Here is a 24,274-nt window from a genome sequence, read left to right as displayed (position 1 = left end):
CAAGGGAAGATGCCGGGAGCATGGAGGGAGAGAGAGTGGAGAACTTCTGGAATTGTCAGTGGCCAGCCACCATGGGAAACAACAGGAGCCACATGGGCGTCTTCCAGAAGCTGGGAACTCCTTGTGTCAGCCCAGCAGGCAAGCCTAGCGGTTCAGACAGTACCTACCTGTCTGAGGTGAGCGGCATTTTGACTACGCCTCTGTAATCAAAGAAAATGAAAGACATCCGCATGTTGGGGCTGAGGACAAAACACAGCCTGTGAGAAACTGATGTAACAGGAAGCAGTCAGGGAGGGGGATACATGACAAATCTTTGCTTCCACCCCCTCTTTTCTGCACTTGGGGACATTTCACAGATGGGGAGTCCAGACAAATTTGATGAAGGATTCTGAAGCCTATGGAGCTACAGGGTTCCTGGGAAGAACGATTGCTAAGATGAGCCTGGATCCTTTCCTGTGCTCCAAACCCGACACACGCAGACCCATATGATGTGCATACAAGTAGACATATCCATATGTGGGACCCTAGCCTCTGTCCTACTGTTGTGACAGAAGACCTCCCCCCCCGACCAAAGGCAACTTAGGGGAGGAAAGGTCACCCTTGGCTTACACTTGAGGTTACAGATCACAATTTCAGGGACGTCACAGTGACAGCTGCTTGAGGCAGTTGCTCAAAGGACACCCGCCGTCAAGAGCAGAAATGAATGTACTTAATGTTATCCTGCCTTACCTGTTCTAGACAGTTCAGGACACTATGAGCTGGACCTTCCTACTACGCCTTCATTAATGATCAAGGCAAGCCCCCGGAAGATATGACCACAGGTCGATCTGATCTAGATAATTCCTCAATTGAGACTGTCTTCCCACGTGATTCTAGGCGGTAAAAATCGACATCTGAAACTAACTAGCATCATGCCGAACAGGCAAGTCCACAGTGACATCCCTTCAAAGCCCCCCCCTCCCACCTGGCACAATGACATTCCTTCAAAGGCCCCGCCCTCCCATCTGGCAGTGTTTCTACTCTCCTGTTCTTCACTTGTTCAATTCCCCCCCCCTTTCTCACCCTTACTTCTGAGGCAGGATTAGCCAGTGCTGAAGAGATCCATGAGGCCAGAGTGTTCTGTCCTCTGACCTGCCTAGCATGCCAGATTTGATTTGTGCTCCCTAAACAATGCATGGCAACCCCCCACCAAATGGAATGTGCCTGACAGGAGTCTGTAGGCATACTTCAAGTACTTTTCCACCATATCTTCCCAGGATGAGAACACGTCATTCCACTCTTTCACGGCACTGGACCTGCAAGGAAAGGAGACTTGAGTCATAAGAGCGAAGTGGATCATGGGAGAGAGAAGTGGATTATGGGAGAAGGAATGTCTTCTGTCTTCTCTTCTTCCAGCAGACTTCTAAGAGGCCTGCTTCCTCCCATCATGTGCTGACCACAGCTGTCACCCTGGAAGGATCCCACCTGTGCCCCACCCTGGGAGAGATCCTTCTGCAGTCCTGTGTTCACTCCTTTCTTACAACACCTCAAATTCTTGTCATTTATCTAAATTTGCCAGCACTCATAGGACAGGTAAAGATAGGTCCTCCAGAAGGCTTAGCCTCAACAATGGAAAGTGAGCGCTTGAGACTAGTTTTTTTTTTTAATATTAATTTTTAGCAACTGTGCAAAATAATGGGTTTTTAATGACATTTTATATGCATATATCATTCTAACTTTCTCATATTGTCCCCACATCTATTTTCTATCTTCCATTCCCCTGCCATTGATTCTCTTTCTCTTCCTCCTCGTCCCCCTTTGCCATCACACACACACACACACACACACACACACACACACACACACACACGCATTCCTCACATGTTGAAATTGCTTAGTATTCCAGCTTTTTAAGCACCTGCAGAACCCAACCATCCTTCTTGGGAAGGCTGCTGCACTCAGGCACTTCCAGGTTTGGGCCATCACAGGCCCATGCTGTGCAGTTAACCAATGGATTTTACACCACAGAGAGCTAGAAAATGAAACGAAAAAAAAAAAAAAAGTGCTTTGCTATCAAAGGAAAGAAGCAAAAGCGACTACAGCAGAGTCCAATAAAATGGAAAATAGGAAAATTAAAAACTGTGAACAAATCATGATGCAATTCTTCAACAAGATTGACAAGCTTGTATCTCAAATGATCAAGATGGAACAAAATAAATGTGACTCGAGGGACTAAAATTAAGAGGAGGTAAAAAATACGATTGCAAATCTAACAGGAGAATAAACGCAGGATCAGCACTCGCACTTAGACAAGAGGAATAACCTAAATCCCAGGTGGAACAGGGTGATTAGTAAAAACATGCAGCCTACCCAACCCGAACACTGAAGACGGAGTGTGAACAGATTTGTAAATAGTAAGAAGATGACAAAATCAGTACCAAAACAACAACAACAACAACAACAACAACAACAACAACAACAACAAAACAAAAAACAAAAAAAAACACCCTTTCACCAAAGAAAAACTCAAGAACTCTGTCTCTGTCTCTCTGTCTCTCTATCTCTGTGTCTCTGTGTCTGCCTCTCTCTCTCTCTCTCTCTCTCTCTCTCTCTGCATATGTGTGTTTAAACTGTACGCTTCTCTCCCCCCACAAGAAAAATAATGATAACCCAAACCAAAAGTCATGTCATGCACAGACTGGGGAGTTGGAAGATAGCGGTTAGATGTTCACGGAGTGCCCTGGGCATGCTGTGTAACTTTAGTGAAGCCGTTGTCTCCTCTGCCTAGTTAGGGCCATGGAACACAGGCACCCTATATGCAGTGCCTGGGTGCAGTGGAACTCAGAGGCCCAGCATGTAGGGAGTGGCCATGAACGTCACAGGTGGAGGTTAGCCAAGCAACTGCAAGGCTGAAGCAGGGCTTATTCCCTGGCAAGGTAGCAGCACTGTATTCACAAGCCATGTGGGAGAAGAAAGGGTTTATTTAATCTAAAAGATTACAGTCCATCACGAAGGAAGGTCAGGAGAGGAATTGAAGCAGGAACCTCAGGCTAGGAACTGAGTCAGAGACCATGGGGAGGGGGTGGCAGGGGACAACGGGGGCGGGGGGGAGACAGACACTGCTTACTGGCTTGCTCCCCATGACTTGCTCAGCCGGCTTTCTCATGCCACCGGGGACCACCGGACTTGAAGAGGCATTGCACACAGGGGTTGGGCCATCCAACATCAGTTATTAATCCAGAAAATGCATCACAGGCTGGCCCACAGGCAATTTGTTGGAGGACTCATCTCAATCAAAATGCTCCCCTTTCCCCAGTTGACTTTAGTTTGTGTCAAGTTGATGAAACTCAACCAGCACAGGAGTGGGGAGTGTCTCTTCTCCCCAGTGTAGTGCAGCCTCTCTCCTGTCACCTGCTTTTCTTCCTCTCTCCACTTCGGTCTTGTGGGTGTTGCCCAGGTTCTATCTCCCTGCTCCTTTCTTTATGCGCAGCCATCACATGGCTGCGTGTAGTCTACTTTCTCCCAGTGTGGGCTTCTGTGGACCATTCCACTGCAGCCCCAGAGCCATTCCTCACTCTTCCAGGCAAAGTGCTCCTTAGGAAACACATATAGGATCTATCTTCCTTTGATAAAAGCCCTTTTTCTAGCCAGGCATGGTGGCGCATGCCTTTAATCCCAGCACTCGGGAGGCAGAGGCAGGTGGATCGCTGTGAGTTCAAGGTCAGCCTGGTCTACAAAGTGAGTCTGGGACAGTCAAGGCTACACAGAGAAACCCTGTCTTGAAAAACAACAAACAACAACAAAAAAGAAAACAAACAAAAAACAAACTTTTTCTTAGTGATGCCCACTTAGGTCTGTCCTCCCCTCTCATCTCTGCCCTCCCTCACTGCCCCCACCTTCTCCTTAAACTGTGATCCTACTGTAATCATTAGACATTTGGATTTCAGGGTCCCTCCCCTGAGCCTCATAAGCTACTTAAACCAGAAAGCAGGTGCACACCTGCTCCTTTCAAACTCAATGAAGAAACCAATGAGAGATGACCAATGAAAGAGTAAAGCAGACAAAACTGTTCCGAGGACCTTCTGCTCTCTTCCCCCTTTCTAGGAAAGGGAGCCAGGTCCAGTTCTCTGGTCTCACTCACAGACAGCTCTTGCTTCTCTCTTGGCAGAAGCTGACACCCCCTCAGGCCATGTTCTGCCAAGGGTTAGAAGCACCTGGGGGTTATCTAGGGCCAGGGCAGCATGGGCCACTCACTTGTCCAAGACGAAGTAAACATCCAAGTCACCATCACAATACTGCAAAATATCTTCCTCCTTTTTCTCCCCAGCCTGCCTTGAACCCCAGTCTTCATAACTATGGAACAATGCCAATTCCCTATGATATGGGTTTTGGCCAGATTGAGGGTATGGGAAACTCTGGCCTCCAACAAGAGATGTAGACAATAGCAGTAGCAGCAGGTGCACCAAACAGGACACCTGGGGACCGAAGTCCTGCATTTTCGTGGCTGATCTGGCAAGTCTACCAGAATTTGGAAGCTCGTACCAGAGCCCAGGTACACTGGGTTCTAACCACCCTTGACTTCCTTCTCCAGTGCTTTTGCCTGCACTGAGGGACACTAGCCTTTGTGTCCTCTCACCAATGTTCACTCTTCTATCCACTTAGAGCATAGGGACTGGACATAGCTGCCCTGCGGCATCTTGTCTCTCAATGCCTGCATAGTCCTTCCCCCAACACCCTGGGTTATGATGGACAGGAAGGTTGACATGGTGACTTTATGACCTGCCCCTCTGCTCAATGCGCTGCATGCTGACAGTACCAGGTGGCAGTCATAGGGCCTTTGCAGAGGTTTCAGATAATGCCCCCTTGTCCATCATCACAGCTCCTCACAGAGGTCCTTAGAGGCCACTTCAAGGAACCCAGGCAGAGGTAGGAAAATTACTAGGTCATTGAGCGTGAAGGCGGGGAGGTGGGGGGGAGGTCAAAGGACCAGGAAACCTGTGTAAGAAGTGGGAGGACAATTGTGGACCCTCAAGTCAGCCAGGCAATTAACAGGGTCTGGAAAGGGATGGAGGTTGTGCTCTGCTCCCAGCATGCTCTGTGAGTGGGAACAGTCCGGTCATCCAGTGTCATGTGACAAGCTGCCAAATCTTGGTGACTTAACGCAGAACTGTTTTATTGTGCTCACAGATTATGAGTTAGACCCTTGAGGAGGGTGATGCAAGGGTCCCCAAGACAGGGCCCCCGGCAAGACTTCGGCACTTTGGTAGGGTTTGGTGGGGCCTGAAATTATCTGGAAGCTTCTTTGCTGTCACCTGCGGTGCCGGGGCTGGAGGGCTCCAAATGCTCATCTGGGCTGTTTCTGGAACCCTAGCACATGTGACATCTATGATTTGGGTGTCCTTACTGTGTGGTGGCGTCCAGATGAGTTGACTTTTCTGATGGGAGGCTTAGAGCTTCGAGAGTATGTACTGGGAGCAAGGTCAAAATGTGGAGCCTTTTATGACATCACCCATGTCTGCGGGTCAGAACTCCGGCAGCAGAGGAAGTTCAGAAACATGGACACAGCCTTCAGCTCTCAAAGGATTGTGGGTGGGCTCTGCCCTCGAGGATTCTGCCGCATCACAGCACTTGCAGTGTCAGAGGGGAGGGGAGCGTGGACTAGACAAGTGTATTTAAAAGTGTTTCGGAGCCTTGCAACTGAGTGCAAACAGGCTTAGCTCGCTCAGTTTCGTTTTCCTTGTTTTATGTGCGCAAAAGCAAATCTGGTGAAACTGTTCTTAGTAAGTCTGAAATAGGTTTTTGAAGTCCTAGAACGTGCAAAGGCCTTACAGCACACTGCATCGTCGGGTTGGCGGGCCTTTGTTCTGTTTCAGGAATTATTTGAAACGATAAGACTGTCGTACGTAGTTGGTATTTTAGAGTTCATGAGATCCGGTGTACTTCCCCATCGGCGTATTATGGTTCTCTTGACTCACAACTGAGAAAGGCCACAGGGTCCAAGAAGGAGATGAACTTTAGCCAGGGTGCCTCTGAGGGTGCCTCCAGGCAATTCTTAGTCCTGCTTCCCTACTCAGGTCTCCCCGGGAGCCCGAACACTCTCCTACCCTATTCTTCCTGAGGGTGCCACCTTTCAAATATAACAAAGTGGTCGTTAAGTCACCGAGGTTGGGTGGCTTGTCACACAGCAGTGGATGACTGGATTGTCCCTGTTCACAGAAGATGGTGGTGGGAATCTACCACCTCCGCCCTCTTCAAGACTTTGTCATCACCTGGTTGGCTTAGGGACTCAACAGCTTCCCAAATCCCAACTGGGCTTCCTCTCTCAGGGTGACCTGTGATCTTGGCCATTTTGAAGCTCTGTCTCAATGAGTAAAATGTCCATATTCCTTGGCTAGGTAAGGAATAAGAAGGTGCTTATCTGACACCAAAGGTCCTGTGACTGCCACCTGGTACTGTCAGCATGCAGCGCATTGAGCAGAGGGGCAGGTCACAAAGTCACCATGTCAACCTTCCTGTCCATCATAACCCAGGGTGCTGGGGGGAAGGGCTATGCAGGCAGTGAGAGGCAGGATGCCCCAAAGCAGCTCACTATGTCCCCAGTCCCTATGCTCTAAGTGGATAGAAGTGTGAACATTGGTGAGAGGACACAAAGGCTAGTGTCCCTCAGTGCAGGCAGAGGCACCCAAGAAGGAAGCCAGAGGTGGCCTGTGGTTAGCCTATCTGGGACTTTACACAGGATCACAAAGACCACCAAGAAAATGCTGAGCTTCTGCCCTCAGATACCTCACTCTGTGCTCTTCCTGATGATGTTGCCTCCATCACTGCTTAGCACAACGGACTTCCTGTACCAGTATGCTGCCTGGGAAAACTACCCTGGACTTGGTTTGGGCCCCAGAACTTTCCAGCACCAGGAAGACCAGAACCCAAGACATATGTGGCACCGAAGGGATTCGAATCAGAAAGTATGCCAGGCCACCCCGGACATCTACTTTGTTCTGGATAAGTGAGTACCTTTTCCTTATAGGGGACACTGAAGGCCCGGCCTCTGTAGGGGGTCATGATGGTCAGAACCTAGCCTCTGTGACTGACTTAGTTCCTGAAGTTAGGGAGGCCACCACTGGGCGTCTTGATGGCTCTGTTCTTAGCATCTTGCCCCATAAGGGTTTTCATTGTCCTCCAGCCCATCATCTGTTAGGAGCTGAGTCCTCTTTATGTGAGCAATCCACTAAGGGGCTCTGCAGAGACTTGTTACCAAGTGGCCTTGCTTGGCTAACCTAGGCTGTCAACTTCTTTCTCCTACAGCAAGATCCAGAGACAGTCCCTGGACCGAGTTTGTTTCAGTGTGGCTCTGGGTAGCCTGGGCTAATTCTTAAGTCCCTCTTGCCTGTTGAGAGAAAGAAAGAGTGGTGGAACAGGGCTGGGAGAGATAGCCTGGACTCTTTTCTCTGCACTTCTTAGTAGGCTGGGGTCAGACTCTATCCATTCAACCAGAGCAGAATGTTGGAGAAGCCCTGTCTGGACTCCCTGAAATGCTTGCATCTTCAAACATCCTAGGCTGCAGAGAAGCTTCACTCCTGGGTTGGCAAGGTGACCAGCGTATTTGTTGGTGACAAAACCAGGCATCCTAGACTGGGCTCTGCTCATCAGTCCAGACCTTTATCTTCTCATTTCTCTCATTCTTCTTGAGCATGGGTGGGTGAAGGAACATGGGTCTACTCTCTAGCTTCCAAGATAGGCCAGCAACTTAGGAAGCCTCCCTAGCCACCTAAAGAGAAGTCTCTTCTTCAGTCCATCCCAGAGACCTCTGAAAACAGTGGGCACATCTTGTCCCATTGACACATATCTCTGCTGAGGTCCAGTGTTCTCCCTTGGGTATCACAGCCAGGTGAGGGGTGAGCCCTGTGGGGCTGTGGGGCTGACAGCCTTGTTGGGCCAGTCCTTTCAGCACCCACCCTGTTCATATGTCCCACTTACTTCCCTAGGGCCCCACTGTGGGGGTATAGTAGGGAACGAATCCATCTCTGTGATGGATGGAAAGGGCTGTGGGCACAGGTAGGGGCTGTGAAATATCATTAATTCTGCAGCCTATTAATGTGCCCTGTTCACTTATACCACCCGCTTGTTTACAAGCGAAGGAGAGTAAATTTAACATCCAACACTATAGTGAGCACCATACAACTCAAGGTGTCTGTCAAATTCCTCACTTCTGACTCCCCTCCCTCAAGGCAATTACGTGCCAGTCTTCTCGACTTTTCCTATTGATATTATAGCCTTCTTTGTACTAAGAGGATTATACCGAGTATCTTCTGTTTCTGTCTGAGGTTTATAGATCCTCTATCAACTGAGAAGTAAAGGAAAAGAGCACTTAGCTTTTACTTAGCTTGCTTTTCCTGAAATTCTGTCCTACCCCCTTCCCCCCATCATGGTTGTATCACTATGATGTTCTGGTCTCAGATACTAACACAAAGATAACCTTCAAGGATCATCACTAATACACAAATGGGCAATGTTCTGGAAGTTCTGGCCCCTGTTTGTGAAATGGCCTTTCTTCCCTTTGTCCTTGAACCTTCATTTTGTCTTGAATTCTGGATCCCAGATCCTCCTTCGAATAGGATAGATATTCTGGGTCCCTGTGAGCCTTTAGATTTTTCAAATTTGGGGAGCATAGGTTTTTGAAGTCAGACCTATGCATTTTTTGGATTTCCTTGGTGTTTGTCATTGTGTCTCCCTTTTAGTTCTGATTTCGTTAGTTTGGATATTCTCTCTCTGACTTTTTGTTGCAGAATATTTGATCTAAATGTGATCCATGAGATTTTGAACAGCAAAAATCCTTCATTGGTTGCATTGTGGTTTCTGAGACTGAACTGTAAATCCCTGTTTCTTGTGGTTGAGCCCTAATACACTTTTAATCCAAGAACTTTCTCTTTATTGTAAACAGGTGATTAAGAGTAGTTCAGCCAGCCTTACACACACCTTTAATCCAAGAGCTATCAGCACACAGGATTTAATAAAGTTAACCCTATTTCAAGAGGTGGAGCAAGAAACCAGCTGAAGGGATTGAAGAATAGAAGGGACACTTAAGGCAGTGTGTAGAAGTGGACGAGGTCTTTGGTGCTATTAGCTCTTGAGCTTTACTCTTGGGATTTTAGCTTTAGTTCTTTAGTTTTTAGCTCCTTGGCTCTTAGCTCTCTCGATCCTTGGCCTTTGACTTTTTTTTTTGCCTTGAGCTAGCAAACTTTTAATCTTGGGGTTTTGTTTGTTTGTTTTGTTTTTTGTTTTTTTGTTTTTTTTAAACTTTTCTTCCTGTGCTGTCAGATGAGCTAGTGAGCCTTTGGGCCTTCTCCATTGGGACATGAGCTGAGTAGGAAGTTCAGCTGGATGCTTTCTCTGCCTCTCTGAGCTAGCAGGTTTTTCACATCATCTGGCTCCTTAGTCTTTATTGGTAAAATAGAATGATCCAGGATTTTCAATTAAAACAGTATTTTGGCACCCAACGTGGGCTGCCATATGTAAAAGTAACTTATTCTCCTGACTCAGTTGTTGTCTGGGAGGCTTACTGGCTCCTCTGCCAACCTCGGCCTAGTCCTGGAAACTTCTAACCTCTGTACAATCTTTCTGAGTTCTTGGGCTGGCTGATTCAACTCAGCTGTTCTGGCTCAAACTCTTCTCCCAGCTGATTTATTTAGTCTGGCTTCTCTTTTGGCCCTTGCATTACTCTGTCTGGCCTCAGACTAACTCAGCAAACTGCTCTAATCTTCTGGCTTCTTCTCATTTTCTGGTCTATTCTGTCTTCACCTGAGTTCTCTCTCTGAAACCCATCTCTCTATATCTGTCCTGGTAAAATGGCTCTTAACTTGCTTCCTTTTCCTCTCTCTTCTTGTGAGTTGAACATATCCTATCCTGTCAAGTAGTCTCTGATTTGTCACCTTTTCTGCCACTCAATTAGACATCACTTTCAAACACGGGTGCTTCCTTCTACAAACTAACTTTACCTTCGTTTGGGATTAGAGACATGCACCACCATACTTGGTTCTAAGCTTTTCTTTACCTGGTACTTGCTCTATGCCAGGCTGGCCTTGAACTCAGATCTGTTTGCCTCTGTGTCCTGGATTAAAGGTGAGTTTGTATTCAAGCATGGTCACACAGAACTAGAAGATCTTTGGATGTAACCTCTTGCTAGCTAGATCACATAGACCTAGAAGGTCTTTGGATGTTATCTTTTGCCAGAAAAGCCATGTTTTGAATTGACATTTCTCTACAACTCCTTTAGTTAGTTTGGATGAGGGTTTGGCTGTCTTGTTTTTCTCAAAGAATCAACTTTTTTTTCATTGATTCTTTGTTTTTATTTTATTGATGTCAGTCCTGAGATTATTTCCTGCCATCTACTCCTCTTGGGTGTGTTTGCTTCTTTTTGTTCTAGATCTTTTAGGTGTGCTGTTAAGTCACTAGTATGAGATCTCTAATTTCTTTATGAAGGAACTTAGTGCTTTGAACATTCATCTTAGCAATTGTGTCCTATAAATTTGGGCGTATTGTACATTAATTTTCATTGAATTCTAGGAAGTTTCCAATTTCTTTATTTCTGCCATGACCCAGTGGTCATTCAGTAGAGAGTTGTTCAGTTTCCGTGAGCTTGTAGGCTTTCTGTTATTTCTGTTGTTATTGAAGTCTAACTTTAACCCATGGTGCTCTGAAAAGATAGAAGGGGTTAGTTAAAATTTTCTTGTATCTGTTGAGACTTGCTTTGTGACCTAGTATATGGTCAGTTTCAGAGAAGGTTCCATGTGGGGCTGAGAATAAGGTATACTCTTCTTTGGGTGAAATATTCTGTAGATGTCTGTTAGGTCCATTTGATTAATGACATCTATTAGTTTCATTAATTTTTGTTTAGTTTCTGTCTCAGTGAACTGCACATTGGTGAGAATGGGGTGTTGAAGTCTCCCATGATTCATGTTTGGGGTTTGATGTGTGATTTAAGATTTAATAATGTTTCTTTTACAAATGTGCCTTTGTGTTTGGGGCATAGAACTGAGATGTCATCTTGGTGTATTTTTACTTTGAAGAATATAAAGTGTCCTTCCCCATCAATTTTGATTAATTTTTGTTGGAAATCTATTTTTTAAGATATTAGAATGGCTTCACCAGTTTGTTTCTTGGATCTATTTTACTTGGAAAATCTTTTTCTAGCTCTTTACTCTGAGTTAATGTTTACCTTTGATGTTAAGATATGTTTCTTGTATACAGAATGGTGAATCCTGTTTTTGCATCCATTATTTTAGCCTGTGCCTTTTTTATTGGGGAATAGAGTTGATTTATGTTGAGAGATATTAGTGACCAATGATAATTTCTGTTATTGTAGTGTTGTTGTTGTTGGTAGTGTGTGTGTGTGTGTGTGTGTGTGTGTGTGTGTGTGTGTGTCTTCTTTTGATTTTGCTGGTGTGAAATTATATTTCCTGTGGTTTTTGGATGAAGTTGATCTCCTTGTGTTGGAGTTTTCTTTCTAGTATCTTCCATAAGGCTGTATTTGTAGATAGATATTGTTTACATTTGGTTTTGTCATAGAAAAGCTTGTTTTCTCCATCTATGGTGATTGAAAGTTTTTCTGGATATAATATATTTCTGACTGGGCTGGCATCTGTGGTCTCTTAGAGTCTGCAAGACATCTTTCAAGACCCTTCTGGCTTTTAGAGTCTCTGCTGAGAAGTTGGGTGTAATTCTAATAGGTCTGCCTTTATATGCTATTTGGCCTTTTTATCTTGCAGCTCTTAATATTCTTCTTTGTTCTGCACATTTAGTGTTTTGATTATTATGTGTTTGGGGAAATTTCTTTTCTGGTTCAATGTATTTTGTGTTCTATAAGCTTCTTCTATATGTATAGGGATCTCTTTCTTTAGGCTAGGCAAATTTTCTTCTATGATTTTGTTTAACATTTTCTGGGCCTTTGAGCTGGGAATCTTTTCCCTCTTCTATTCCTATTATTCTTATGCTTATTTTTTTAATAGTGTCCCAGACTTCCTGGATATTTTTAGATTTAATATTTACTTTGACCAATGTATCAATTTCTTCCATTGAATCTTCTACACCAGAGATTCTTTCTTTCATCTCTGTATTTGTTGTTGATGTTTGAGTCTGTAGTTCCTGTTCAATTACCTAGATTTTCTATTCCTAGGATTCCTTCAGTTTGTGTGTTCTTCATTGATTTTATTTTCGTTTTTAGGTCTTGAACAGTTTTATTCATTTCCTTCATGTGTTAGTGTATATTTTTCTGGATTTCTTTAAGGAGTTTATTAATTTCCTCTTTGAGGACATATTCATAAGATTGGGTTTAACATGATTTTTTTGTGCTTCAGCTAGGTTGGATTGTCCAGGTCTTGCACTAGTAGTAAAGTTGGGCTCTGGTTACCCAAATGTTGCCCTGGCTGTTATTGATTGTGTTCTTATGCTGGCCTCTAGTCATCCAGGTTTTGTGCTTATTATTGGTGTAGGTGCTGATTTCTGAATTTATCTTTGTTAGATGGATATGTTTGGATGCTTTTTTTGTTTCTGTTTCCTCTATGATCTTCTAGCCTGAGTGACCTGGGGTTCTGGTGACTAGTGAGTCCTCAGGTCCAGCAGGGTGTCTTTGCTGGGTTTTTTTGCTGACTGCAGGACCTCTGGGATTTTGGGTGACAATATTGCCTCTGGGGTTCCAACTACCTGTGTGGTCTCTGGAGTTCTGAGCATGTATTTGTTCTCTGGAGTTCCTAGTATGGTGTGGCCTCCAGTAAAGGAGAAGTCTTCTGCTAGAGTTGGGGATGGGATATAGAGACCCCTGAGGGTGCAGTTTGGGGTTGTTGGACAGGCTTTAAGGAGTGTTAGGTCCAGTGGGTCATGTCTTTCCTGGGGCCCCTAATGCCAGTGTAGCCTCCAGGGGAGCTGGTGGAGTTGTGGACCAGAACATGGAGCCCAGGGGAGAGGGTGCAATTTTGGACGCTATGATTTTAAAAATAATTTTAGAACTGATTTGCAGTAGAAATGTGAAAGAATTTAGAAATTCAGGCCAGAAAACACCTTCAGTGCTGTGAGTAGACAGCTGCATTGGTCATTCCAGTGGCTGCTGGGAAGACCAGAATGCCAAGATGGATGCAGAAAATGGGATGCTTTGCTTCTGTGGCTTCAGACAGTGCCGAGGACACTGGGATCATGGCTAGAGATCATTCGTGGCACGTTGCCATTGTGCTTGTGTTCTGAGAACTTTAGTGAGAAAAAATGGTTTAGCTGAGTTGAGGCTGTTGCTCACTCAGTAGAGCATTTGACTAGCTCAGAACTGCATAAACTGAGATTCCTGCTGCACAGCTATAATCCCAGCACTCACGAAAGAGGCAAGAAGGTTGCCAGTCAGCCTAGTGTACATGAGACCCTTTTTTTAAAAAAAGGAAAGATCTAGTTTGTTTGGTGGAAGAAATTTCAAGACAAGAGGCATGTAGACTGTGCCATGGTTATCACGCCCTGTTCTTATCCAGGACTCCAGAGAGAGACAGAAAAGCAAAAAACAAACCAGAAAAAAAAAGTGGGGAAAGAATGTCTAACATTGCAGACAAGATGGATACTGAGAAAGCAGCTGCAATCTTTATAAATACTAGCATCTTTAAGCAAAAACCTTCTTCTTTGCCCTAAAACAGTAGGGAAATTGCCTCAAGGACAAGACCCTAACCAGCAAAGGCTCTGTCTTCTAAAAATACAAAATCATCCAAAATGGAGAATCTAAACTGACATCGCTACTGAAGTAGTTCCCTGCTTAAAAACAACCACTTAGTAAAGTATTTCCCTAGGATCAGTACACAGACAGATGGAGCTATGGTCTACAGGAGCAAGGCTTCACCACAAGCTGGCCAACAGAGCTTGCCAGCGTCACTTGTGTAGTACCATTTTGTAGGCACAGAAGATGCAAGATTTTGGAGGTTACAGGGCATGGTGCCATGGTTCTAGAAAGCCACTGAGTCAAGACAGTATGTGGCTGGGTCAGAGTACACGAAGCTGAGGATGTGAAGCCTAAGTTTCAGTGAACACCCTAGGATGCTGGTGATGCTGCAGAACCAAGGGGCATGTGCTGAGAAAAGCTGCAGGCATGGATTAGACCCCAGAGGGAGGCTATGTGTGGCAGAGGCAGTGGGGCAGGGCTACCCAAGGGTGAGGATTCCAAGACTCTTAAGATGCTAGATGCTGAAATGTTTGCCCTGCTTGGTTTTAGCTTTGCTTTCGTCTGATCTTTCCTTGCTATGTCCCCATTCCTCCTTTTTGCAACAGCAAATCTTTACTCTTGTGATTTGCTTTTAAGTGTTATTAGAGCCCAATGGCTTAGTCTCTGGAAATATTATGCACCTGTACTTTGGAGCGGTGTTGGACCGGTTAGAGGACTACAGGACTTTTGAAGTTAGATTGAATGCATTGAGATAGCCAGGAGCTAGCAAGGAAAGTGGGGAGTTACAGAGTAAGAGCAATGTTTTACTGTGAGGTTGACAAGGGGTGGACCTGTTAAGGCTAACTCAACTTTACAGGATCTGGGTTGCTTAGGAGACATGTTTCTGGACACACACACATATGTACATGTATATGTATATGTATGTATATGTATATATGAGAGTTTCTGTGTTATGTCAACTGAGGTTGTGAGACCCACCTAAACATGGACAGCACCACTTCATGGGCTGAAGTCTCAGGATGAACACAAAGAACATAGCAAGCTGAGCACTGCATTCATCTCTCTTTGCTCTTTGACTATGGATGCAGTAAGTCTAACTGCCTCATGCTCTTGCCTCTGTGATTTGCCTACTGTGTTAAACTGTCTTCTCAAGCTGCAAGCCGAAATAAACTTTTCTTTCCTTAAGTTGTTTTGGTCAAATATTTCGTCATAGCAGCAAGAAAAGTGACTAATGCAATGACAACTACACGTATGATCATATCCTTCAGGAAGGTCACATTTATGGGCACAAGGGTCACTGGAGGTGAAAATTAGGATCTGTCTGTAGGTACTCCTGATGCACACAGCATTCAAAACACATGAGCCAACAAAATCCAGGGGCTATGCCAGCCTCAAATTCACTCCATCCCAGCATTCAGATTTCAGAAAGAGCTGATGACCACTGAGCACTCACACACCTCCTTCTATACCTGATGTACTTTCTGTCACCCCCTTGATGTGAAGACTAGCAGAGGTGTGGAATTGCAAAGGTATTTGTTTCTGGGATGTGGATCAGATGTGAATCCTACTGGAAGGAAGATCAAGGAGCCCCAACTTCCTTCACCTGCTTGCTTTCCATCTAGGGACTATGAGGAGAAAAAACCTGTGGGCAGGAATTTGAGAGTCAGAACTGGAAGATCCCACATCTCACATGCTGATCGGGGAGCTATGATGTCATGACAGCAGTGGCTGGGTCTCCATCTGCCCTCTCCTGGCAGTATCTGCAGGAGGAACTCTTATTGGTCCAGGATGGCTGGGTTCCGTAGGCTAATCAGAAGGCTAGGGTCCAAAACAGCCTTGCATGCCCACCACTGACCACAACTAAGGTCCATCTCCCAGAAAAAAAAAAAAAGGCTTTTTTGTGGATGCTGGGAAATGGGGGGGGGGGGACTTGTAAATGGCGGAGTGTCATGATAAAGGAATATAGGATCCACATATGTTGGAGCAAATCTGATGTTCACAAACTCAGGAGTACAACAAAGATAATATGGCTTAGGCCTGAGTCATCCTCTGGGCCTGGATTATGGCATGAGAGGACTTCTGACAGCAGTGGTATTAAGTGAAAAGTGGGGCTGGAAATGGAAAGCCAGGGGCACATGGGGAGCCCAGAGAGGCTACAGATGAGGACTCAGGCTTTTCCAAACAAGAGATCTTTTCCGATGTAAAGACTACACAGTGCCTACCTGGTTATGATCAGCTAGACACACTACTGAGCCCCTTAGTGTCTTTTCCTGGGGACCTTTATTTTTTTACATATACATTTATATTATTACATGTATATAAAATAAACTACATACAACAAGAATAACCATGAAACAATTAGGAACTGTGTGTGTGTGTGTGTGTGTGTGTGTGTGTGTGTGTGTGTGTGTGTGTGTGTGTGTATGTTATATTCATAGTGTTTTGGAGGAAAACGTATTTCCTATCTTGGTGAGTCTAAAATTTTGAATGAAAATCAATATCTATCGTATCTCATCTCTATCAACTTAAAACATCTATCTAGACCTAAAATCATCTTAACCTCTAAACAACTAAACTTAACTGTAAAACTAAACTTTCTGGTCATCAACTCCATCAGAGACTTGAAAAGGAATAAAATTAATTACCTGAGGTGTAATAGATATGATTCTATAGATAGATAAGGTAAAATAGTTAGACAAGGTCTTCAAAAACCCCAGAGACCTACAGAATATGGCATTTAAAGATGTTTTTATTATTTTAAAGATTCATTGGCAATAACACAGGTTAAGTCCTCTCAACACCCAACCTACCTTAAAGAAGATGATGAGCATCCAAGAATCTCCTTATGGAGATGGCTTCAAATGTGGCAAATAAGCCATTGGGCAAAATGTCCTCGTTTCTGCCACAGACAGAATTCTGCCTAAAAAGGGGCGAGTTTGGATACAGGCAGAGTTGATGGCCCAAGGACTGTTCAGGCAGCCAACTGTCATTTTCCCCCCACTTTGGAAGCACTTGGGGTCCTTCCAATTCCAGCAGATGGAGCTGTTGAGCCACCCTTGCCCACAGCTGTCCCCGAAGAAAGTTGCTTTTTAGGCTCTTCTAGTATGGTCAGCACTAGTGGTGCCTAGGCGGCTTGTGAAGGAAGCAGATAGATGGGGGGGGGGGGGGGGGGGAGGCGAAGGTAGAAAAGGGGCAGGCCCATTGGAACCCCCTGTACACTGAGGGATGTCTTCTCTTTCTTCAGGTCTGAACACATGATGAACGCCTGGCCGCATGTTCACAAGTTTGTGGTGGATATGCTGCAGAGAATAACAAAGTACGACTTTATACCGCAGGCTGCTTTGTGACGCCAGGGCTGGGGGTGGGGGGCTGCGTCCAGTCATGCAGAGGACGTATTTCTTGGATTTGGTAGACTCAAGAGTTCCTCAGAGAGGGAGCACAGACCCAGGCTGGTGTGGTGAGCAGAGCCGAGAACCCAGTGCACTTGCTTCACAAGGTGTCTCCAGCACCTGCTGCTCCTGCCTGGGAGCGAGGTGTACTATAGGGGAAAATCCACCTTCTGGGACTCCTCAGGCTTGGAAGGTCTGGGAGGATAGGGAGACTGACTGGCATCTCAGTAGCTAGCACTTGGCTACAGAGTGCTTGGGGTCAAAAGAAAAGGGCAGGCAACACGCCATGGAAAGGATACAAGAAAAAGCAATGATTCCTAAAGGAAGTCAGGATACTATCCAAAAAGAATGTGGACATGAGATCGTTTCAATAATGGAGAAGCTAGGGACAGGGCAAGATTCAGGTGGTTTCAATTAAGTGGATCCTCTCTGAGGCTGGTGAGGGAAGGTAAGTCAAGGGACGTCTGGTCAGCTTGGAAACAAAGGCAGACGGGCTTACTGAGCCGGGTCAAGGGCCTTAGATTTTCTGATGTGAGTTATGAGGGGCCATCGAAGCTTTGTGGAAAGCAGAGAAACAAGCTCAAGATTGAGATCCAGCTGTGTCAGGAACTAGGGATGATGGTCTACTGGGGAACTCAGGGTCCTGTGGTAGAGAGCAATGAATGGGGGGGGGGGGAGAAAGGGAGGGCAGGGGAAGTAGGCTGGGATGATGAAAAATTGACAGTAGTCAAGAGTTGAGGAGGAGGGAGTTTTGTTGCTTGTTCAGCGTGGGTTGGTGTGCTGCATATGTATGAGTGTAAGCGTGTGTGTGTGTGTGTGTGTATATGTGTGTGTGTTCTAACACAGGGATGGAGTAGGGGGTTGAGTTGGCCTCCTCTTTTTCCCAGTGGCCATGTTTCCATATACTATGGAATTTTTGATGAACTTTCCTCAAAGTCCCTACGCCTACTTGATAAGGCCTCAGGGTAGAAGTGATGAGAATAGGGAAAAGAAACGTTTGCTTGAATACCTTTCTTGGCATCTAGATGATGTCATGCAATGCAACGGTGGTGGCTCCTCATAAACATCTGCTTCCTCCCAGCCAGGATCTGCGGGTGTCCATCATCACCTTCTCCTGCAAAGGCAACATCATCCTGCCCATCACCGGGGACAAGTAAGTGTTCACTTGAAAGCTAACTTGGGGCTGGTATCCCAGGCCTCCATGGAACTGAGCACTTGCAGAGACCTTCATGAGTGTTCCCACTGGTGTTCAAAGCATCTGGTTGCCAGGGATAGCTGGGAACTGGGAAGAAATTTCTGGAGTCCAGGTAAAAGCAGCTGAGGCCCACTCTGGGAATAAGGAGTCCCAGGGTGGAAGCAAGAGTCTAAGGCTGGCCTTTATACTACAGGTAGATTTGTGGAACAGGTACCCACAGAGGGAGGTGACCCACTGGTGCCCAGAATGCCAGAGAAAGGTATTCTAAGAACATCTGACTATTTAGAAGGAGGAGCTTTGGCTGCCTGGCCTGGGAATCCATACAGAGCAATTGGAACAGAGATGGGCATGGACATTTAAGCTTAGGGGTATTTGGGGGGCTAGGAAACCTCTGTCCAGGGTCTAGGAGCAGTAAGTGAAAGAGAGCATGTCCCAGACCCAGGGAGGTGACAGCTCTGGCTCATCTGGGAAAAGGAACAGGGCTGCTGGCTCCAGGAGTCTAGGGAAGATCTGATGTGCTCTGTGGCTTGGGTTCAGAGAGAGACCTAACTGGGTTGGGGGCGGCTAAGAGAAAAATCTATGGGAAAGATTCTGGTATGAAGCCCAGAGAGGCAGTAGGGGCTGGGTAGATGGGTGGGACTGGGCTGGGTAGATGGGTGGGGCTGGGCTGGGTAGATGGGTGGGGCTGGGCTGGGTAGATGGGTGGGGCTGGGCTGGGTAGATGGGTGGGGCTGGGCTGGGTAGATGGGTGGGGCTGGGCTGGGTCTAGCAGGCTGTGATTTGACCCCACTGGGCATAACGGGTGTTATCCTCATACTCCCAAGGCTGGACGGTACCAGGCATAAGGCTCTTAGATCTCAGCTCGTGGCAAGCTCTCTTTGTCCCTAATAGGAATCCACTTTAGAGTTAATTGTGAGTCATCTTGCTGTGTCTATGTGGTCTTGTCACATTAAATTATCCTCATATCCCACTTCCTGTGTCAGAACAGCTACTAGACCTAGCTCTGACAACCTCAGTGTGTTCTAACAGCACCTGACAGGCCATATGGCTTCTAGCCTAGGGAACAACACAGGTGCCTCATGGACAGCCCTCAGGCCTGATTCCCAGGTTCAGGACTTTTCTGTCGGGAGCGTGTGGAGTCCCCAGGTGGGCTCACATCTAAGTAGACTATCTGGTGCCTTTAGCAGACTAGAGAATATGGATTTAGACCAGGGCTCTGTGAAAGTGAGGGCAGGAGCTGGGCAGTGGTCTAGCCTGACACAATCCCTGCAGCCCTACCCATTGAGTAAAAGACTACTCAGAAAGGAAGGTAACCTTGAGATCAGGGTCCCTGTTAGGAGTATGGGTATCCATGAGAGTCCATGGCTCAGACACAGGCTGAGAACTTTCCCTGTTCTTCTATCCCTGTCCTAAGCTGGCTTTGTGATCATGCAATCCCCAGAGAAGAAGGGGTAACATGGCCTCTTGCCTGGTACCCTCTTTCACCTCAAAGTGTGGACAAGGCATCACTAACATCCCAGGGTCTCCACCGACACTTAGACTTCACCTTTTCATCTCCATGTTTTCTGATACAGCCACATATTGTCACTGTGTGTCGTCTTCACGTCACCTTTCCCTTTTGCTTTTTTTATTTTTCAGAGAAGAAATTCTTAAGGGTATTGAAAGGCTGAAGTATAGCATACCTGCAGGACATCTGGACATTTTCCGAGGAATTTGGAAGGTGTGGAGGGCTAGAGGGGCCTACTGGTTGAGTACCATGGAGTCATATCACCATGTCTCCCATTTTTCTTTGTTTCCTTGCAGGCAAATACACAGATGAAAAAGGTCAACTCAGGAGGTGAGCTGCCTGCACTGTAGTTGGGCGGGTCCCCACAGAGCCAGGCTTCCTTGCAAACTTCAGATGCAGCTCCTCGGGGCTCTTCTATTTTTATCTAGTGCTAGAAAGGATCCAGTGGTCCCTTCTCTGAGCCTGAAGGCCCCTGTGTGCCGTGCGGCGCTTGTGATGCTTTTGAGAAGGGGCAGAAAGCCCTGTATGTGTGGGTCTTGGTCATGCCGAGGTCTTTGGCCTACAGATGGGCTTGTGACCAGAAAGGGGGAAAGTACAATGACCCACACATGGAAACCAGGGCTTGATGGCTGACAGATCCTCCCTTTTCAATTCTTTCTTCTCTTGACTTGTCTCCTGGACTCATGTGTAAGACAGCACAAGGAGCCATTTATATGCATGGCCTAGAGTGTAGGCCTATAGCGCTTGTTGGGACTATGTGGGAGCAGGCAAGAAAAGATTCGGAGGGGATGTGAAGTCCCTTGCCTAACACCTTCTGACATATAGTGCTGATGATGTACTTGGCCCACTGTTACCAACAGGGCATCTCTAGGACTGTGTCCAGCATCAGCACCAGTCTCCACCTGACTCACTGGGCATCCTCAGCAGGAGGGTTTTTCTGCTGCTCCCATTGCTCAGGGGTATACACCCATATCCTGAGCGGTGACTGGGCTTCTCTGGGGGAACAGCCAAATGTTCCTCTGTAGGCTGCTCCTGGACTTCTCTGTCTCCTGTAGAATAGGTTGTGAGCAAAGTCTCTTTTCCCCCTACGGAACACTAAATGGTGGGTTCTGGGTCTGCGCTCCTGACTCAAGTGGCTAAGATGTTGAGACGACCAGGCCTGTGGTGGGTAGCGTTGGGCCTGATAGCCTGTAGGGGTTCCAGAGGTTCTGCAGTCTCTCCTGGAGCCTCAAGCACCAGGTCATGCTTGCTTTCCTGCAGGTGTTGAGCGTCCCAGCATGATTATCTCCTTGCTCAACGGCCCCCTGAGTAAAGAGGCTTACAATTATTCTCTGGGCGAGGTGAGTCCAGCCATCTCCAGCCGCGTCTCTTCTATGCTGTACACTTTGGTGCTTTGTAACTCTTTCTCTCTCTTAGGCTAATTATGCTCGGAAACACGGAGCATCCATTTACTGTGTGGGTACGGGGTACTCTGAGGAAAAGCAGGTAACAGTCCAGGTGACCACATGTTTCTCTGAGCTTAGGTGAGGAACGTTCCCGTCCCTGCAACCCCCACCCAGAGGTAATCGTCTCATCTACCCCAGGGATATGGGCAACAGATGGCTACTGCTGTAGTAAGGCAGACGTGATTGGGATTAGTCCCCCAGAACTTCCTGTTTCCAAAGCATGGGCTGTGGGCAGAAGCCAGTGTCTGAGCCATGGTTGAATCATGGCTCCTGGCTGCATGCTCAAGTCACTTCTTCCCTCTTGTAGATAATAGGACTGGCAGGCAAACCAGAAAATGCTTTTCCATATAAGAAACCTGAAAACCTTAAGGACCTCATTAACCCAGTGAGTGCGTTGGGAATAGGCAGGGCATGCCAGCTCACAGCACTCCTGAGGCTAACTCTCCCGCCTTTGTTTACTGCTTTCTGTGTTCCAGATAGCGTCCAAGGTCTGCCCATATCTTAAATCTTCAGAGACACGCATTATATGCGTAAGAGGTAAGAGCTGAGAGGACCACGGTGTTATAGGCAGACAAATGTGTTGCATGCGTGTGTTTGTGGTGTGTGGGTGATAATGCATATAATAAGTACGCACGCATATCAGTTTCTGGGTGGTGTGTAAGTTTTTGTGTGCACGCAGTTTATATAGGTGTATATTCCGTGTGTATGTGTTTTATGTTGTTATTATGTATTATGATTATATGACCATATGGAACCTGGTGTGCATGCTTGGGTGTACTATGTGTACATGGATCATATACATGTTGGAAAATGGACAAGTGTGATACGTATGTGGGGGGATGAACATTCATGGGGTGACTGTGATTTGGGTGTACTACAATGTACATCTGAAAGGTACATGCGGTGTCTCTGTGACTGTGTGTCTCTATGACTGCAAAATGTCTACAAAGTTAGCCATGTTCACTTCACCTCAACACTGAAATGGTAAACACCTGACTCCAAGGACAGTAGCTGACGCGGGTGACATCTGTGCATTCCAGTGTTCTGGTCAGTGTACAGAGGTTGCACATCTATGTGGCCTTGGGAGAAAGCTGCCTCTCCTGTCAGGATCATGGTGTGTTCAGGCTTGGTCTCCACATGGCTGGCATTTGTGTCCTGCAAAAGAAGGCAGGGTCGGGAGGCCTGCGTTGCTCTACTTCCTTCAGCCTAGGCAGTTGGATCCTGATGTCTGTGTTCTGTCATGGAGCCCTATTGCTCTAGGCTTGGGCAAATAGGACTATGATTATATAGTCTGAGCTCTGTGACTCAGGACAAAGTGCTGTGTGTCAGAGAGGCTACAGTACATCCTCTCATGGGTAGAAATGGCATACACAGGCTGTCAGGGAAATTTGGGACGATGGGTAGTGTGGTGACAGGTGCAGCGGCAGGAAGATGGCAGGGGCTAAAGACAGAATCTGGTCCTGATATTTCTGTTCTGCTTCTTGGCTCTATGAGGCCCTCTGTCCTTCCTGCTACAGGGTAAGAGAGAGGAGGCTGCTGTGTGGACAGTGAAGGGAAGAGGCCTTCTTTCCCTACGAGCTCTCTTCTGCTTCTGGGTAAAGGAGCCCAGCCACACAGTCTTCCTGACTGCTGCATGTTTTCTGACTGCCCCATTGCAAAATGGCCTTGGTGTCTGGCCACGCGCCTCCAGACTTCAGTTCAACCATGGACCTGTTAAACTGTTGCCTGACTTACGCAAACATGTCACACACAGGGTGCCTGTTTGGAGGGAACCCCAGGCAGGAGGCTGCAACCCAAACGAAGCAGAACGGGCTGTTTCCTATGGCTAGCGTGGCAGCAACCTATGATCCAGGGGGCCTGAAGAGGGAAGAGAGTCCTTGGCCAACTACCGTTGGGCACCTGAAGTGCACAGGGCATAGGGATGAGCTGGCTATGTGCCTTGAGGTGGTTGTACAGGGGCCAGAGCTGAAGAAAGCCTACATGGCTCCCATGGGAACAGCTAGCCAGCTGCCTGCGCCTTATCTCCTATATACGGGTATCAATGTGAAAGAGCAACCCCACTGCTGTGATAAGGAGCTTGTCAGCAAGTGGAACCAATATGATTTTTGGTTCACACACAGATTCTCCCTTGTTGGAGGCTTTCTAGGTGGTGGATGACCCTGAAAAGTTAGATCTGAAAAAATGGAGCACCCAGATCGCCTCACGGTTTGAATGTTGTCCTCACAGTATCAAACCCGGTGGTACTGCGTGGATACGGCTTTGACTTTGCCATGCGGAAGGAAGAAGCTATTTGCAGGTTCTATTTCAGTGGCATAGTCATGACTTTCGAAGGTAAGTGGGGCCACTGTTCTCTCAGTCAAGTCTCCCCGCCCTTACTGACTCGGGTAGGAGGTAATGTGTTCAAGTGAAAAGCGGGACCTGGCTGACATAACTGGGGCACTGCCTCCTTCATTGGCACTTTTACCTGTATTCTTTTAAACTTAATGTTTTATTTTTTAAATAATTTTTAAAATTTGTATTCTTTGCCTTACATTCATCTAATTCTTATGTATTTATTATTGGGCAGACATTTAATTTATTTTTAATTTTAAATAATTCCCTCTCAAATTCCTGGCCTTCTTTAATTGTTATTGTTACATACATATGGTACAACCTGCTGAATCCATTCAGTGTTGCATGTACATGTTTTCAGGGCTGAGTACTGGACACTGGACCATCACTTAGGGAGCTCCTCCATGGGGGACACTCCTCCTTTCCCCGCTCAGAATCCCGCAGTGGCCTGTAGATTTTTCTCTCAGAGTGGAGGGAAGTCTTTTTTTCCTGCTTTCCCTATTACCATATTTTAAGTAATATTTTGACTTTATTTTTTATTTTAAACCTTCATTACTTGTATTTTTCATGATTTAATTTTTATTTTCCTCCTTACATTTATGTAATTGTTTTCAAGTTTTCTCATTATTGTTTTTCCCTCCTTTTTACTAATCTGATGCTATATTCTTCTCCCTTGTCCATAATTGTCTTCTCCACGCTCCTACTTTATTTATCTTTTCACATATTTAGAGTGCTTTTCTCCTCTTT

General features: G+C 46.2%; 2 protein-coding genes across 2 annotated transcripts in view; one reads left to right on the top strand and one right to left on the bottom strand.

Moving 5' to 3' along the window:
• Positions 1 to 4,475, bottom strand: part of LOC127187103 (anthrax toxin receptor-like) — a 62,016-nt gene extending 57,541 nt beyond the window's left edge. The window contains exons 1-3 of the mRNA XM_051143335.1: positions 4,234 to 4,475; positions 1,227 to 1,295; positions 168 to 239 (exon numbers count right to left, since the gene is read on the bottom strand). Coding sequence (XP_050999292.1) covers positions 168 to 239; positions 1,227 to 1,295; positions 4,234 to 4,475 — 383 coding nt within the window. The remainder of the gene's footprint in view (positions 1 to 167; positions 240 to 1,226; positions 1,296 to 4,233) is intronic.
• A 2,262-nt stretch (positions 4,476 to 6,737) lies between these two features.
• LOC127187102 (anthrax toxin receptor-like) overlaps positions 6,738 to 24,274 on the top strand; it is a 33,414-nt gene continuing 15,877 nt past the window's right edge. The window contains exons 1-10 of the mRNA XM_051143334.1: positions 6,738 to 6,982; positions 16,905 to 16,976; positions 18,131 to 18,202; positions 19,883 to 19,964; positions 20,048 to 20,081; positions 21,012 to 21,091; positions 21,168 to 21,236; positions 21,504 to 21,581; positions 21,673 to 21,733; positions 23,423 to 23,527. Of these exons, the coding sequence (XP_050999291.1) occupies positions 6,738 to 6,982; positions 16,905 to 16,976; positions 18,131 to 18,202; positions 19,883 to 19,964; positions 20,048 to 20,081; positions 21,012 to 21,091; positions 21,168 to 21,236; positions 21,504 to 21,581; positions 21,673 to 21,733; positions 23,423 to 23,527 (898 nt within the window). The remainder of the gene's footprint in view (positions 6,983 to 16,904; positions 16,977 to 18,130; positions 18,203 to 19,882; positions 19,965 to 20,047; positions 20,082 to 21,011; positions 21,092 to 21,167; positions 21,237 to 21,503; positions 21,582 to 21,672; positions 21,734 to 23,422; positions 23,528 to 24,274) is intronic.

The sequence above is a fragment of the Acomys russatus genome, chromosome 3, assembly GCF_903995435.1.
Source record: "Acomys russatus chromosome 3, mAcoRus1.1, whole genome shotgun sequence".
Classification (NCBI taxonomy): Eukaryota; Metazoa; Chordata; class Mammalia; order Rodentia; family Muridae; genus Acomys; species Acomys russatus.
The sequence above is the reverse complement of the archived record's forward strand: the minus strand, read 5'-3'. Positions and strand labels throughout refer to the sequence as shown.